The sequence below is a fragment of the Capsicum annuum genome, chromosome 3 (genome assembly GCF_002878395.1).
Source record: "Capsicum annuum cultivar UCD-10X-F1 chromosome 3, UCD10Xv1.1, whole genome shotgun sequence".
Classification (NCBI taxonomy): Eukaryota; Viridiplantae; Streptophyta; class Magnoliopsida; order Solanales; family Solanaceae; genus Capsicum; species Capsicum annuum.
The window spans coordinates 6,331,038-6,348,834 of NC_061113.1; the positions used below are offsets into that span (position 1 = coordinate 6,331,038).

The 17,797-nt window shown below is 30.8% G+C and overlaps 2 protein-coding genes across 2 annotated transcripts in view; both read right to left on the minus strand.

Annotated features, from left to right (window-relative positions):
• Positions 1-8,300, minus strand: part of LOC107864268 (S-adenosyl-L-methionine:benzoic acid/salicylic acid carboxyl methyltransferase 2) — a gene marked incomplete at its 3' end in the record, with an annotated part of 15,995 nt that extends 7,695 nt beyond the window's left edge. Inside the window, 1 exon segment of the mRNA XM_047408961.1 lies at positions 8,288-8,300.
• LOC107864267 (S-adenosyl-L-methionine:benzoic acid/salicylic acid carboxyl methyltransferase 3) lies at positions 5,576-9,267 on the minus strand. Its single transcript, XM_016710599.2, has 4 exons — positions 9,115-9,267; positions 8,201-8,605; positions 7,322-7,576; positions 5,576-6,192 (listed from the first exon to the last, which is right to left on the minus strand). The coding sequence occupies exons 1-4, from the start codon at positions 9,187-9,189 to the stop codon at positions 5,845-5,847; spliced, it is 1,083 nt and encodes a 360-aa protein (XP_016566085.1). The 5' UTR covers positions 9,190-9,267; the 3' UTR covers positions 5,576-5,844.
• Between the last annotated feature and the right edge of the window lie 8,530 nt (positions 9,268-17,797).

Genomic DNA, 17,797 nt, shown 5'->3' on the forward strand with positions numbered 1-17,797 from the left:
TCTCAACTATCGCTGCTACTTAAAAAGCATCATTCACAATTAAACCTACAAAACAGTTTATGTGAGTATTAAGAACATTTTTAATTTGTTCAACTAAGGTATTTTTCAAAAATATACCTTCTGCTAGGAGATCATGTATGATGACTTGCAACTCCTGTACTTGAGAGACAACAGATTTGTTATCTATCATTTTGAAGTCAAGGAATCGTGCAACAAGGAATTTCTTAATTCCCGCATCCTCCGTCTTATATTTTCGTTCAAGTGCCCCCACAGTTTCTTTGATGTCTTGGTTCCACTATAAACATTATAGAGGCCGTCTTGGAGACCACTTAAAATATAATTCCTGCAAAGGAAGTCCAAATGTTTCCAAGCTTCTACAATAACGAAGCAATCTTTGTCCGAGGTTCCCTCGGGCACCTCAGGAGCGTCTTCGCTAGTGAACCGTTGCAGACATAAAGTGGTGAGGTAAAAGAACATCTTTTGCTGCCCCCGCTTGAAGCCAATGCCCGAAAATTTTTTGGGCTTCTCCGCCGGTGCCATTGTTGGCGGAGCATTTGCGCGACTTGATGTGACAATATTATTTGCCCCCACAGGCGTTGTCGCACCCATCATTTGACTTTCAGTTGTCATTTTTCCTGTCACCACAAGACAGAAAACTTAGTATTTTTTTTTCCAGAATACTATTTGTAAAGTTAAATAACTTGAAACTCTTCTTCTTGTTTCTTGTTAATAATGAAATTTTTATTACTTCGAATCGTCAACCGAGTGAAGCTTAACTTGTGATGAAGATTTTGTCTTTTAATCACTAGTTAAATTCAAGTGGAGTAGAAAGCATAAGCTTTAATCTCCAAAAACAAGCAATACAGAATCTGTATCGTAGAACAACAACTTCAACTAGTTTAAGTTTATAAAACAAGAACACAATGAAGTATACCAAATACCCTCAACACAAGATCACAATGACTTTTTCAAGAGGTGTATTTTATTTTTTTAAGAAAAATAGATGAAACGGAAATGATTAAGGCCAAGTCGTCTGAATTCACGGACTTTCCCACTGTACCCGAGGTTATGGAATCTTCCTCCCAGGATAAAATGACCTTTAATCCGACTATAGCGGTACCTCAAATAGGCGAATTCTTCGAACACACTCAACTGTTTGAATGATCACACACAGAGTTTTTGTTAAGACAAGAAGAAGTTTGTAATCTGAAATTTTTTCTATCACAAAACCTGTGGATGAAATCAGGTTTTTATAGCCAAGAGATGCTTCTTCTGAAAAGAGACAATGGTCCATTTTAAAAGGTGTGATGTTTCTGAAAATTTATGTCCATTCGTCCAAACAGTGTATCTGTTTCGAGCAGGCATGCCATTTCGTGAAACAGTGACACCTGTTCGATGAAGTGTTGCAGCAGTTCACCAGTTCACTTGAACCAGTGCACCTGTTCCTGTGTTTCTGCATGCATTTATATAAATGGAGTATCAAACACAGAAAAAATATTTACTGTGTTATTCCCTTTGACATTTTTTCGGAATTCAAATAAAGTTTGTCAAAAAAGATAGATCTCGTCGATCTGAAGCCGAAGCCGAGCAAGCGACGACAACAACGCGAGGCATCTATTGTTCCTTGCCTCACTTACCATGTGCAGTAAGTGGTCATCAATATAAACAGTCTCAATTTCTCTTCTTCCATCAATGTGGGAGAAAGAGTAAACTTGCCAATTTAGGAGTACACTTTTCATTTTAGTGTCTCTTTCCCTCCATCCTTTTACTCTCCATTTTTTCATTCATACTTCTTTCATCTACTATGAACCCAACGCAAAGTTGTTGATATTTTGTTATATTCTTCTTTTGTTTATTTTTCAATCTATAGTTTACCAATTTATCTACTTTTTCTTGAGATGTTATTGATTTTCTTGTGAATTTTTATAAATTTTAATAAACTATCATGTGTGAGGATTTGTGTGCTTACACAAACTAACACTCACCAAAAATATATATATTTGGAGTGTGTTACCACTAAAGCTGCTAAAATTAGTTAATAAAAACATGACCCATTCAATTCATCCAATGTTGCAACGAAAACTGATAAAATTAATTCATAAAAATATAACTAGCTCAACCTGTTTAATGTTGCAACTAGAGCTAGCAAAATTAGTGCAAGGCAATTTTAGTTGAGCCCCGTATAGATTAGCCACCCCCTAGTAGGTCCCTTAAAGTCCTACATTATTTATGTAAAAATTAAAATTGTAACAATATCTTGTGGACACTATATTTTTGGAAATTAAAATTAATTCTTAGACATTGTATTTTGTGGACAGAATGTTCCAGGAGGATTCTCTTGACTTTATAAAATTGTAACAATATCTTGTGGACACTATATTTTTGGAAATTAAAATTAATTCTTAGACATTGTATTTTGTGGACAGAATGTTCCAGGAGGATTCTCTTGACTTTATCATTTATTATGTTTTCAACATTTACACACTTAAAAAACGTGCTTATAAATAAATACTTCCACTTTAAGAATAACCTTTTTTTTTTCTTTTTCTTTTTTTTGGTTAATAAGGATAGTTGCATCCAAAAATTAAAAAGAGTCATTACAATAGTTAATAAGTACTTCGAGGGCGAACCTCGCATTAGTCTAAGTAGAGGCATAATTAACATTAGCTACATTATCAGTTGCAATTTTTGTAGGGAAAATATTTCTTAGTTTGTCTGTTGTCATGGCTTCAACTGCACACATAGGAGGAAGTGTCAAAATCTGCAACTGATCAAAATTTAATTCCCGTCTTATCTAGTGCATCAGCGATTCTATTCTGCTTCCTGCATGTGTGCCTCAAGGTTGGAGATCCCATTTCCTCCATTAAGTACCTGCACTCCAAGATGATATTACAATAGCCAAGATGGTTAGAGGATATTTTTTTCCAATGCATTTAATTAATATGACTGACTAAAATAAATGTCTTTATTGTTTAAAGAGCAAACAACACAAATTTCAACAGTTTGGAGCTTAATTATAAAAAATTTTGATATTTAACATAATTACTAAAAATCTCGATTTTAGGTCTGTCAAGATACATAATGAGCTCCCGTTACATCCAACAAAGATACATATTTTTCTTTGTAAAGATACATAATTAGCTTTCGATGAACTTTCTCAATTTTGGATCTGTCGTAATTAGCTCTCGACATATTTTTTCAATTTTGAATCTATCAAGATACATAATTAGCTCCCGATACATCCAACGAAGATACATAATTAGTTGAGATTTTTGTAATTACTTTGCAGGGGTAGATATTTGTATAAATATGGTAAGTTAAGGTGTATGTTTATATTATTTTTCCTTTTTTAAAATTAATTGTCATTAATGGACGCGCCATACTACATAATGAAATGGACAGTTCCACCATTGTTTGCTACCCATGTACTGAAAGCAGACAAAGACAAAACTACTTTTATTAAGCCAAAGCGGTCAGTTCATATGTTCTCTAGATAGTGTAGTAGTACTCTTACTAATACTTTTAATGTACCTATGGTATCAACTCCAGACGCTGTTGTCTCACTATCTATCTTATAATAATGCATATTAAGTTATTAATATAGATATCTATTTTATCAGAAAATAAAATGTTTCCATCATCATATTAATGAATTGAGCTAAACCACTACTTAGTTATGTAATAAAAGCAACACAATAACGTTTTCTCCATTGAATTAACAATAAAGACATGACACATTCTCTTTAGTACATAACTTTTTTGAGAGACAAGTCTTAATTAAAGCACCCCCACATAAATTAGCACTTCAACCACATATACAGTGCAATTTCTTTTCTTTTTTTTTTTTTTTTAAAAACAATAGGAAATTGGTGACCATGTGTTAAGAGGGAGGCGAATACAGAATTTAAAATCTAACAGATTCGCGATAATAACTTTATTATACGTATATATAACTTGAGTTGATGATTCCACTAAACTCGTTCTGGAGCCGTCTGTGACTACAACACGTGCCCTTATTATTTCTTGGTCAATGAGATAGTGATATTTATAAATTCAATTTTCTCTTTAGCCATGCAATTTGTAATAATCTCTTCATATTTTTGGAACACTAAGTCCATCAATTTTGGACCAAATTGGGTTACAAGTAAAGGCTCAGCCACAGCTCTCATGCACCTTGACAAATTGTAACCACCATTAATAATGTCATTATTATTAGAAGCATTATTCCAATGGACTCTTGTAGTTTCCAATCTATTAATGGTGAATGAACCTTCTTTCTCAGCTATGTACTTCACTTCTGCTGGTGATGATGTATAATTAGGAATGTTGAATGAATCCACTTTCTCTTCTTCTATTAATCCCTGCATAATAATACATATATTTATAAGGGTTTATTATCTATGAAATTGGATATCTAATAGTTTTAATTATACTAAAACTATTTTCATGCTTTAAGATACATGATGTTTGTTAAAAAAAAAATTATGTTCTTTTAATGTATATCAAATAATCAATTTGAGCTGATACACCTAATGTATACATATACTGATTTGCTGAATTTTACTACAATTTAAATTAGTATACATATATTGTCTACTCCTATAGATTTGTTGTATATATTTGTTTTTAGTGTAGTTGTTGAATTTGTATACACCTTCTGATTTGTATATATATGATAGTGTACATAACAATTTGTTGAAGCTGCACATGTTGGAACTTGGAAAAGCTAATTTTATACGCATGATATGTACATTAAAGCCAACTATCTGAATTTTTTTTGTATATCAGTTATTTGTTTTGATGATGCCTCTTTATTTTTCAAAGGGCAAACAATATAAATTTAAATAGTTTGATTTGGAGTTTAATTACAGAAAACTTCGACATTTTACATAATTACTGAAAATCTTAATTTTGGATCTGTCAATATACATAATTAGCTTTTGGTATATCCAACAAAGATACATTTTTTCTTTATAAAGATACATAATTAGCTTACAATATATTTTTCCAATTTTGGATCTGTCGTAATTAGCTCTTGATGTATTTTTCCAATTTTGAATCTGTCGAGATACATAATTAACTCCTGATACATCCAACGAAGATACATAATTAGTTGAAATTTTTGGAATTACTTTGCAGGGGTGGATTTTTGTATAAATATGATAAGTTAAGGCGTATGTTTATATTATTTTTCCTTTTTTAAAATTAATTATCATTAATGGGCACGCCTGTCATTAATGGACAGTTTCAACATAGTTTGCTACCCGTGTGTTCGAAGCAGACCACAAAGGAAGAACTATTTTTGTAAGGCCAAAGCGGTCAGTTCATATGTTCTCTAGATAGCGTAGTAGTACTCTTACTAATATATTTGAAGTACCTATAGTACCAACTTCAGGCTCTGCCGTTTCACTTTCTTGTAGTGATGCATATTAACTTATTAATATAAATATCTATTTTATCAAAAAAAAAAAAAAAAAGGTTTCCATGATCATATTCATGAATGTATGAAGGAATTTACATTTTTCTTATATCTGTTATTTTAGTAATTTAACTAAAATACTACTTAGTTATGTAATAAAGGCAACACAATAATCTTTTCTCCCCTGAATTAATAATAATAAAGGCATGACACATTCTCTTTAGTACATAACTTTTTTAGAGACAAAATCTTAAAGCACCACTAGTCCACAAAACAACATAAATTGGTCGCCATGAGAGGCGAATGCAGAATTTAAAAATTACAAAATTCATGATAATAACTTTATTGTACGTATATATAACTTGACTTGATGGTTTCACTGAACTAATTCTGAATCCGTCTCTGAGTACAATAGATCGATGCCCTTATTTTTTCTTGGTCAATGAAACAGTAACATTTATAAACTCAGTTTCCTCTTTAGCCATGCAATCTGTAATAATTTTTTCATATTTTTGGAACACTAAATCCATCAATTTTGTACCAAATTGGCTTATAAGTAAAGGTTCAGCCACAGCTCTCATGCACCTTGACAAATTGTAACCACCATTAATAATGTCATTATTATTAGAAGCATAATTCCAATGGACTCTTGTAGTTTCCAATCTATTAATGGTGAATGAACCTTCTTTCTCAACTATATACTTCACTTCTGCTGGTGATGATGTATAATTAGGGATGTTGAATGAATCCACTTTCTCTTCTTCTATTAATCCCTGCATAATAATACATATATTTATAAGGGTTTATTATCTATGAAATTGGATATCTAATAGTTTTAATTATACTAATATTATATCAAGGAGAGCTTTGGCATATAACTGGTAAAATTGTTGCCATGTGACTAGGAGGTTATAGGTTCATCAAGCCTTGGAAACAGCCCCTTGCAGAAATATAAGGTGAGGTTGTGTGGAATAGATCCTTGTGGTCGGATCCTTCCTCGGACCCCACGCATAGCGAAAGCTTAGTGCACAGGACTGACCTTTTCAAACTATCATTTGTATCTCCTCTGTTCATTTATCCATAAATATTTCCTTTTTGGAACAAGAGATAGAGCTTATCTAATGTTTGACTGAGATAATTAAACTGCATGAAATAACTCATCTTAGAATTAATTATCCTAAAATTGTAATGTTATTTTTATTTCATATTAAAGATGAAATAACTAATTCGAAAATAATTTATTTTCGGATAACTTATTTTCCAATCAGACGACCCCTTATCCACAGACATAAGAAGTGGGATTTGAATAGAAAAAGAGTTCAATTATAATGGAAGATTTGAGAAAAATTGAGTTAATGTGAAGATGACTTAATCCTCAATCATATTAGTAGTTCATCTATCGCTATGTTTGTTTCATTTTCAATGATATTATTAAAAAATATTATTTTTTTAACTTAAAAAAGAGTAGCTCGATGCATTAAAGCTACTGCTATGCGCGGTGTTCGGGGAAAGGCCTCATCACACAGGTGTATCGTACGCAACAACTTTACCAGTTACTACAAGACTCCCTTTCAAATATTATTTTTTTAACTTAAAAAAGGGCAGCCCGGTGCACTAAAACACTTAAACAATATATATTGTTAGTGTAATTAAATTTAATATCATCAAGTTATTTTTATCATTTATATTAGAGAATATCTTATTTTTATGATTTCAACTCTAATATTTAAAAAATAATTTATATTGATGTATAAAACTTAAAACTTTTTAATTTGGTCCAAAAGAAATGATATTTTTCTATCTTTTTTTTTTTTTTAATTTGGTCAGTGGAAATCGGCCACAAAGAATTACTTTTTTTTTTTTAAGTTCACGTCTAATCAACACACTGTCATATAAATTTACCTCAACAACGAACTCATTAAGGGCCATTGATAAAAGCTCCCAAATATAGCCACCATCTTTGCTAGAAGGATCCTCACTTTCTCTTCCTAAAAATGTTAATACCATTTTCCCACCTTTCATCAATTCTTCAGAACGATATTTCAAAAAATTTGTAAAATCTTTTTCATATTGTTTGTAGTATGCTTTTATAACACTTGGTGGACTTGTACTTGACATGTAAACATTCCCCTTGTTCTTTTCAATCAAATCAGGAACCTGTTATATAGATCAAAACAAACAAATAAAAAAATTAGAAGAAGATATATATGACTAGTTAAGTGTTTAATCTTAGCACCCATAAAGTTGGCTCCGTGTAACTTATAGGCCACACAAGTTCGAATTACGGAAACAGATATTAATGCTTGCATTGCAGTCCTTCTCCAAATTCTACGTATAATTCACGGAGTATTTTTTATTGTTTTTCTTATGTTTTGGTTTTGCATGGTAATATTTAGTATATTTTTAAGTACTGATCAATGGCAATCATTAGGGAAAAATGTCATTAGGACAAGTATTTTTGAAGAAGTATTTTGAATCATTTTGTTGAAGAAAAAGTTATACTTAAAAATTTGTGTTTTAAAGACTAGAATAGTATTTGGAAGATTTGTGAGTAATATTGCAAAAATGATTACGTTATTGACAACTTGTTTGAGAAAAAAATAAAAAGAACAGTCCGATGCATGCAGGGTTCAAGAAGGGTCCCATCACAAGGTGTATTGTAGGTAGCCTTGTCACAAGCCACAAATTTTCTATAAACTATTTCAATTTTTTTCCCAAATAAACTCTGTAAACTTGTGTCGCAAGTTTAAAGTAAATAGTGATGATATATAGTAAATATACCTGCGATAGCCAGTGAAGACTGTAAGAGGAGTGAATAAAATGCAAACTATTTGAAGGAAAAAGTCGAGTGTAAAATGACCCAGGCACTCCACTAAAAAAACATGGAGCAAATTTTTCTCCAGTTTGCTTTCTCAAGTTATGTTTAAACTCCCCCAGTGACTGAAAAATCGTGTTAAAATCATTGCTAGGAAGATCATTGAAGAGAAAATGAAAGTCTGATGAATGAAATCCGTGTTTTCTTCGTTCTTTCTCGACGGTTTTAATAAGCTCTGATACCACCAAGAAAGTGTTTGCTCCAGAGGAACAACCCAGATCAGCAATGCATAAGGTTTCTGGTAAGAGGTTGTTGTAGAGATCACTCATGGCTTGTTCTATTATTGGCTTTGTCAAGATAATCGCCTTTCTCTGTTCATAAGAGAATAAAAAATATATTAGTAAATGTTCTAAGTCATCGAAAGACAATTACAAACTACCTTGCTTGAAATTTTGACTAAGAGATATAATTATCGGATGCATGTATGTCGGATCCTCCAAAAATTATGTATTTTTATATTTTGGCATGAATACGATTAAAGATGAATTTATAATTTGAAGTTTATCAATTCCACGGCAATTTCAAGTTGTTAATATACAGTTAGAATCTAAGAAAAAGCTTCTAGTTCTATTGAACCCACACGTTACCTTTTGGGTTTTGCTCTCGAGTATGACGATATTTTGGTACGATCCAAGCTAAATAGACTACAAATAACTGTTCATAATAAATAAAAATATGAATTCTACCAAGTAATAATACAATTTAAACAAGATTTACGCCCTCAAATCACTTAAAAAACAATTACAAATGATTTTATGTATGAACATTAATTAGTTGGTAATTATTATTCCATTTCAATGAATAATTATATTTATGTTACCTGAACCAAAGAATTGTTTGCATAACTAATGTCTCCCATTCCTCCATTCATGTGAAGTACATCAACAAGCTTCATTTTTTTTTTCTCTCTTGATTGTTCTTTCTATCTTTATTTTTATAAAATGTGGAATATAACTCTTAGCTTGATAAAATTCTATAAAATGTGTCACCTATTTATAGAAGCTAAGATGCAATAGTAAGTTTCTCTATTTAGCTTAGTTCCTATTTTGTCCCTGGTAAATATGAATCCATGATAAGTGGTTCAAAATAAAAGTTTGTCATTCAAAGATTTTGACTTATGATAGACAAATGTAAGTAACGGTTAAGTCTGCTAGTGATATTGTCAGCTCAAAATTTAGACTCACACATTATAAAAGGAAAAATATAATTTATATTTGATGACAGAAAATCACAGAGGCGTATATAACCTTCAAAAATTGCAGTTTCAATCTCCCAAAATTTACCCTTTTCTTTTGTAGTGAAAAGACTTAAGCGTGTCACTAGGGTTTAAGGCCTCCTTACTTGTATATCTAGTATTTCTTTCGTATTTTGTCGATGTGAGAATTTTATCCTAAAATAGAATGTGACAATAAAGTTATTGATTTTTTGTTATATTCTTCTTCTCTATATTTTTTTTCTATAATATACCAATTTATCTACTTTTTCTTGAGATGTTATTGATTTATATGTAAATTTTTATTAATTTTAATAAACTATCACGTGTGAGGATTTGTATGCTTACACAAACTAACACTAAACAAAAATATATATATTTGGAGTGTGTTGCCACTAGAGCTACTAAAATTAGTTAATAAAAACATGACCCACTCAATTTAGCCAATGTTGCAATTAAAACTGATAAAAATATAACTCGTTCTACCCGTTTAATGTTGCAACTAGAGCTAGCAAAATTAGTCTATGGCAAATTGGCAATTTTAGTTGAACCCCATGTGGATTAGCCACCCCTAGTAGGTCCATTAAAGGCCCACATTATTTATGAAAAATAATTAAACTGGTACAATATCTCGTGGTCACTATATTTTTGGAAACTAAAATTAATTCTTAGACATTTAATTTTGTGTACAGTGTTTTCCAGGAAGATCCTCTTCCCTTTATCCTTTATTATGTTTTCAACATTTACACTCTTAAAAAACGTGCTCATAAATAAATACTTCCTCTTTAGAAATAACCACTAATTTAGAAATGAAAGAAGTGATGAAAATTTAAGTTTTTGAAATTACGTTTGTACATATATTTATTTAAAATCACATGTATTTAAATTTTTTAAAAAATCTCATAAGAGTGAAATTTTCTCCTTAAATTAATTTTTGAAACTGAAAATTTTGTTGAAGACTAAATTTTAAATGTAATCCAAAATCAATAACCAAACAAATAGTTGAAGTAAAATTTCAAAATCTATGGCGAAACATTAGCTACAGTTTAGGAATCTTATCTTGTATCAATAAGCTACCCAAATGATATACTAATACTAGTATATATTATGATTATGAAATAAGTGGTGGTGGTCAATAAAGCAGGAGATCATCAGGTTTAATATTTAGCGGCGATAAAAACATTAGGTGTTTTTTTCCCATCTATCACAGTTTGGTGAATAAAGTTATCTATATATGTTGTTAGTGGAAGGTAATAAATACACTGTGAAATTAGTCGAGAGGTATGAAAGATGAATCGGACACCACAATTATAAAAGAAAAATAAGTGGCCCAAAACTAAACTCGGCATTCCGAAGTCTTTTGAACCACATTATAAATCCAGGCTATAATTGCTAACTTGTTAAATAGGGATATAATAGGCAAAATAGTGATTTAAATTATCAAATTTGGCAAAACTTTGATATTATAAGCATTTTTACCAACATTATAGTTTAAAGCTATTCAAGCCCTCTCTTTTTACTAGAGGGTCGTTTGGTTGGGAAAGGGTTATCCCGGGATTAGTTATCCCACCATGTTTTTGGAATAATTTATCCCAACCATGATAACCAAACGGTGCACTAAAATTTTTATCCCGAAACTATTATTTTATCTTGGGACTATTTGATTTAATACCTCACACCAAACAATCTCTCATAGTTTATGGCAATTCGTTGCCCTTTTTTAGCTAATCGTCACGTATTTACCTAACTCCAATATTTGATAGGGGCTGAGAAGATATATATAAAAGAAATATACGAATAGTATTTACTTGATGTTGTAGGAATTTATAATTAAACTTTCCGTTTGATTATGGTTTAAATTTAGCCTCTATGTTATATCTATATGTACTTCAAGTTGAAACTCCATTAGGATTTAGAGCAAATGTGAGATGATTTGCTCGTCCCAAAGATTTTAAGGGTAAAATTAAGATATTTCTTATAATTTTGAATGTTTAAGTTAAGTTGAATGGCTTGGATGATTATCAAAACGATACTTCTGATGGTCTCCTTGATTCCAAGCTATCTTCTATATGTGAATTGCTCTATTTGGAGCTCAAAATGAACCCTCCCAGCACGACTTTGTGGCCTTAAGATCTCTATGGCTTCGATCCCTTGTTGTTGCCCTTGAAATTATAAGTCAAGAAAGGTTGACGTCGACTTGGCTCGTATCATAATTTTTTTTATGTCAGAAAGTCACTCAACTTTGTTTCATAACAAAAAGGTCACCTGACAAATGGTTATTATCTCAAAAGTCACTAAAGTTTGTTTTATATCAAAAGAAGTCACTTAATTATTGTCATTTGACCTACCACCATCTAACTTTGCAATGACCAAAAATCCTCTATACACAGAAAGAATATGCTCTATAAATTAGACATATACATGTGCCTATTAATTCTGCAGGGACCAAGAAACAACAACTTTGAAATTGTACTATACTTACTTTGATAGAATAACCAACATGTGTCCATGCTTTAAAAAAGTTTGGGTTTGGTTAGTTACATTTTGTCTTGTTAAAAATATGCTTATGTTAGTTTAATTTGGTAATTATTTTTGTAAAAAAAAAAATGGCAACAAATCAATGTAATTTCACGAATGGGATCAGAAAAAAAATATATCAAAAGCGAAATAACTGAAAAACAACAATTGAGTTGGTGGAATGGGTTGTAACACATTGCTAAGAAACAAAAACAACAATAATACGATAACAAAAACATAATATCAAAAATAAGGATTACAATAATACAATTAGATAATCAAACAAGAACTAATGCAAAACCCAAATACTTCAGAAATATAACTTATAAGGAATCTCAAAAAAATTGGCAATTAATTAAAATAAAACAACATTGTCATCATAACAAGTAATATAATCAAAGATCAGAATTTAGAAATATGTAGTAATAATTTTTTTTTTTTTTTAATACTAAACTCATACATTGTATTTTCTGGATACATTGTATTTGGTGGACAGTCAACTGTTTCAGGAGGACTCTCTTCACTTTATCATTTGGACTACTATGTTTTCAACATTTGTACTCTTAGAACACGTGCTTATAAAAAAATACTTTCTAAATAAATAATTTTTTATCCTTTTATTTTATTCATAAATAAGCGATTGTTTTAGATAATTAAAAATATATTACTAATAACATTCTTTTAATTTTATCCTTCTTTAAATGAAGAAATTTTATAAAAAATAATTAAAAAGTTTCATCTTTTTTTAAGATATTTATTAATGGTAAGTTAGTAAAAATATTTTTTATTTTCTAGAAATTAATAATTTCTTAAGGGGTGTGTCTAAGTTAAAATAACCATTTATTTAGGAATGAAAGGAGTGATGAAAATTTAAGTTTTTGAAATTATGTTTGCACATGCATTTTACTTTGAAAAAAAATTGAACTCTTATGAGTGAAAGGAAAATTTTGACCTCCTTATATCAGTTTTTTAAAAAAAAATTAAATTTTTTTTTGAAAATTTGTTGAAGTAGGGATTTTAAATATAATCCAAAATCAATAGCCAAATAAATAGTTGAATTAAAATTTCAAAATCTATGGAAAAACATTAATTGCAGATAAAAATCCTATCTTGTATCAATAATCTACTTATATGATACACTAGTTTATATTATGAATATGAAATAAGTTTAGTGGTCAATGAAGCGGAAGAAAATCATGAGATCTCAGCTTGAAAATTGAATAAAGTTATCCATATTTGTTCCTAATGGGAGATAACTGATACTCTATGAAATTAGTCGAGATGCACGAAAGGTAAATCAGGACATAGTGTTAACGTTATGTCAGAAATTGGATTAATTACTCACACAACCACTCAATCAACTAGCAATTTTTATGTCAGAAAGGCATTCAGCTTTGTTTCACAACAAAAAGATCATTTTGACAGATGATTATTTTTTCAGAAAGTCACTAAAGTTTAATTTATATGAAAAAAGTCACTTAATTATTGTCATTTGACCTACAAAGTCACTCAACCAATTCAACCGTGTTGTCTTCTAAGGCACCAAATATAATTCCCACATATCCAGAAAGAATGTAGGTTATGCTCTATATTCGACATATACATGTGCATATTAATTTCAGCCCAACCAAACAACTACTTTGAAATTGTATTTACCTACTAGCTTGATAAAGTACGAAACAAAATAAATAACAGCCAACAAATATCAAAAACAAATAATAGAAAAAATAATATGTCTTAGACCGCTTAGGAATGATAAGAATAATGAGATGTTATAGATGTATTTGAATATATTATAAATGTAGTTCTCATCGTGCTGATAACGTGTTATAAAATAATAAAAAACAATAAGAAGAGTAGAGAGAATAAAGAGAGTGATTCTTATTTCTTCTCTTAATGGATGAGAGATCATATGATTGTAAATACAATAAACAAAACCCCTCTATTTATAGGGGAAATTTACTCCTAGTCTGAGTAAAAGACGGATGCTTCAAATCCTAATAGATATCAAAGTAGATCTTGATAGACATTCACTATAATGTAAATACATTTATAACACTCCCCCTTGAATGTCTAATTGGTAGATAATGTGCCTCGTTAAAACCTTACTGGGAAAAAAATCTAGTGAAGGAAAAAGAGTATACATCTCTAACAATACGCATATAGGCTGCCTCAACAAAAACCTTACAAGGAAAACTCGGTGGGACAAAACCTTGAAAGGGAAAAAAAGTACAGCGCGTATTTGCTCCCCCTAATGAGAACATCCTTGAATTTTTGCATCCCGATCTTGTGCAGCATCTTCTTGAAAGTTGCAATTGGAGAAGATTTGGTGAATAAATTAATCACATTGTCAGTTGAACGAATCCGTTGCACGTTAATATCATCATTCTTTTGTAGCTCATGTATGTAGAAAAGCTTTGGCAAAATGTGCTTCGTTCTATCTCCATTTATGAATCCTCCCTTAAGATGTTTTATGTATGCTGAATTATCTTTGTCTAAAATTGTGGATAGATTGTCATATTTCACACCACATTTTTTTCGAATGAGATGTATCATGAACCTCAACCATACACATTCTCGACTTGCTTCATGAATAGCTATTATCTCAGCATGATTCGATGAAGTGACTACGATAGACTGCTTTGTATATCTCTAAGATATGACAGTACTACCACATATGAACACATAGCCTATTTGAGACCGAGCTTTATGCGGGTCAGATAAGTACCCAACATCCGCATGACCAATAAGATCGGGACTGCAATCTTTAGAATAAAATAAGCTCATGTGTTTTATCTCATTTTGATGTCTCATAGTAGGAGCAAAAATATACCTTGCTAACAAATTGACTGAAAAGGCTATAGGCCTTGTAGTATTAGCAAGGTACATGAGTACATCAATTGCACTAATATATGGTACTTCATAACCAATCCAATTCGATATATTTCAAATTTCAGCAAATAATCTATTGCTTTGAAAACTCTCCAAGAGTTCCAATGATGTTTAAGCAATAAGCTTATACAATATAAAGATTATAAATAAATTTTCAGAAACTTTTATATGCTTCAAGCAGTTTGAATCCTTAAAAGTTTTCAATAAGTTTTGTCAAGTGACAATATTCAACATTTCATGAGTGACATCTTCAAATATCTGGACTGCAAATTAAATAAGTTTTATACTTACCTAGATGCATCCTTTCATGTTACTTGATAAATGTTTTTACGCCAGCATGCTTAACATAGAATTCAGATCCTCGTAATCTTTCACAATATTGCGCCAATATTGTGTCAAAGATATTGATGATATATCATTTCATATCGGTTCACAATGCGACATAACATTTTGAGATCTCATCACTTCATTATTTTCAGGTACATAAACCTCTCATAAGATTTCATGAAGTGTTATGTCGTAGGCTTTTCAAGAGCACATTGCATTCTTATTATGACTATTTGCTCCTTATTTTTCAAGGACTATTTTCATTTGGAACTGATCAGTTTACCACGCTTCACGCATGCATAGACTTTGTCCTTTAGGAACACAAAATAAGAGCACTTGCGTTTAATATGAGATGCTTTCAGCATTTGACTTGAATTATCTTTTGGATGAGGATATGGTGATAATTCCTAACATATTTCATAGCGTTTATAATCTCTCATTTATGTTAGGAAAACTAACATCCATCCTCTATTTCTTTGAGGAATCCATCTTTGTGCATTATGGTATATTCATTAATCGTATACCGCATATCAAAATTATTAGATGGAATAATTGGTTCCCGACCTTGAACCAATTGAGAGGGAAGAAATAATCATAATTTATTGGTCTAATGCATACAAATGTTATTGCAATATATCATATTTTAGACCAATATATGAAGTTTTGTTCTCATTAATAATGGTTTAGCTATTTATCGAAGGCATTCAATGTCAAACCATCATCATCAAGATAACTTTCTTGATTGCGCAATCTGAAAATTATGTTCTTAACTCAATTTTATTGAGAAAGCAACTTTATGAATGTCAAACTGCAGGTTGACAATGAATGTACATGTGATCATCTTATTGATGCATCTTTTCAACATATCACATGATAGATGAACGGGCCTTTATTCACCTTTTATAATTTTCAGATTTGAAGGGATCCAATCCCAATATTAGTTGGTCCAACCAACTTATCATGAGAATAAATGATATAAACAATTCTTGAAGAATCTTCCAGTTCTTCAATACTTGCACATCTTTGAGATGTCACAATCGTTCATATCAATTTATGAACTTTTATTCTAGTAAACTCCAAGTTTACCATGACATGTACTTTTTCTTTAGTAAATTTCAGATTTACTATTACATGAATAAATTTCAGATTTACTACTTCAGAAGTAGATTTCAAAATTATTCAACCTCTTTTGGAGGTGAGTTGTGATACAATCACAATCAAGTATCCGTTTGCATTAATAAGTTTCTCATTCCCCAGGAATGAAATATAGCAAATCGAGGCATACATATGATGTAGAGAATTTTTTTTTTCTCTAGCATATCTTATAATCATATAAGCGTGTGAAAATATCATCACTTTTGATGATCATTATCATATTGTCCCTCCACGCGTATTTTCGTGCATTCAATCACTTTTCTTTTTTCAGACATATTATGCACTGCTACCACATACACCTCAAGAAAAAAGTAAGTTGTCATATTTCAGACTTATCATATATTATTACCACATTCACTTCATGGAATGGAGCATATTCAATGGGTCAAATTTCATGACTTTTCATCAAACACCTATTATTTTGCCTTAGCCATCACAATATCATCAATATGGTGTATTGAGATTCAAACTCAATAGTTGATCCATATAAAGGCGTCTTAGGCATGAATCGATGGGAGTTGAACCCAACATATTATCATCTTTTTTGATAATATTATTCTTGAAGAATAAATTTAAAATATAAATGGTTCCAAACGAATTATTTTTTCTCAAATTCAATAATAATTATATTAGTAGTAGCAAAAGAAAGATAACATAAAGAATTACTAACCTTGAAATCCTTCAGATTTATAATCTCACCTTATTTGGTAGATTCTCGTGCTGATAACGTGTTATAAAAACAAGAAAGAACAAGAAGAAGAGTAGAGAGAATAGAGACAGTAATTGTTATTTCTTCTCTTGAGGGATAATATAAAATGAAGGAAGCCCTTCTATTTATAGGGAGAATTTGCCCCTAGTTTCACACTAAAAGACAAATACATCAAATCCTGATATGCATCAAATAGATATTAATAGATCTTGATAGATATTCACTATAATTGATATAAATCATAACACTCCCCCTTGAATGTCTAACAATATGCATATAAGTTGCCTCATTAAAAACCTTATAAGGAAAACCCAATAGGACAAAACCTCGTAAGGGAAAAAGAGTACAGCGCGTATTAGCTCTCCCTAATAAGAACATCCTTCAACCTTTGCATTCCGATCTTGTGCACCATCTTCTTGAAAGTTGCAGTTGGAAGAGACTTGGTAAATAAATCAGCCACATTGTCACTTGAACGAATCTGTTGTACGTCAATATCACCATTCTTTTGGAGCTCTTGTGTATAGAAGAGCTTTAGCGAAATGTGCTTCGTTCTATCTATTTTTATGAATCCACCTTTCAGTTGTGCTATGTATGCTGCATTATCTTCATATAAAGTTGTGGGTACTTTGTCACATTTTAAACCACATTTTTCTCGAATGAGATGTATTATGGATCTCAACCACACACACT

Bases quoted from the DNA above. Each gene is read 5' to 3' on its own strand.
- LOC107864267 (XM_016710599.2), bottom strand. From the start codon at position 9,189: ATGAAGCTTGTTGATGTACTTCACATGAATGGAGGAATGGGAGACATT. The intron at 8,606-9,114 runs GTAACATAAATA...TCTTATGAACAG, and splicing joins CAAACAATTCTTTGGTTCAG to AGAAAGGCGATTATCTTGAC. The intron at 7,577-8,200 runs GTATATTTACTA...TCTATATAACAG, and splicing joins GTCTTCACTGGCTATCGCAG to GTTCCTGATTTGATTGAAAA.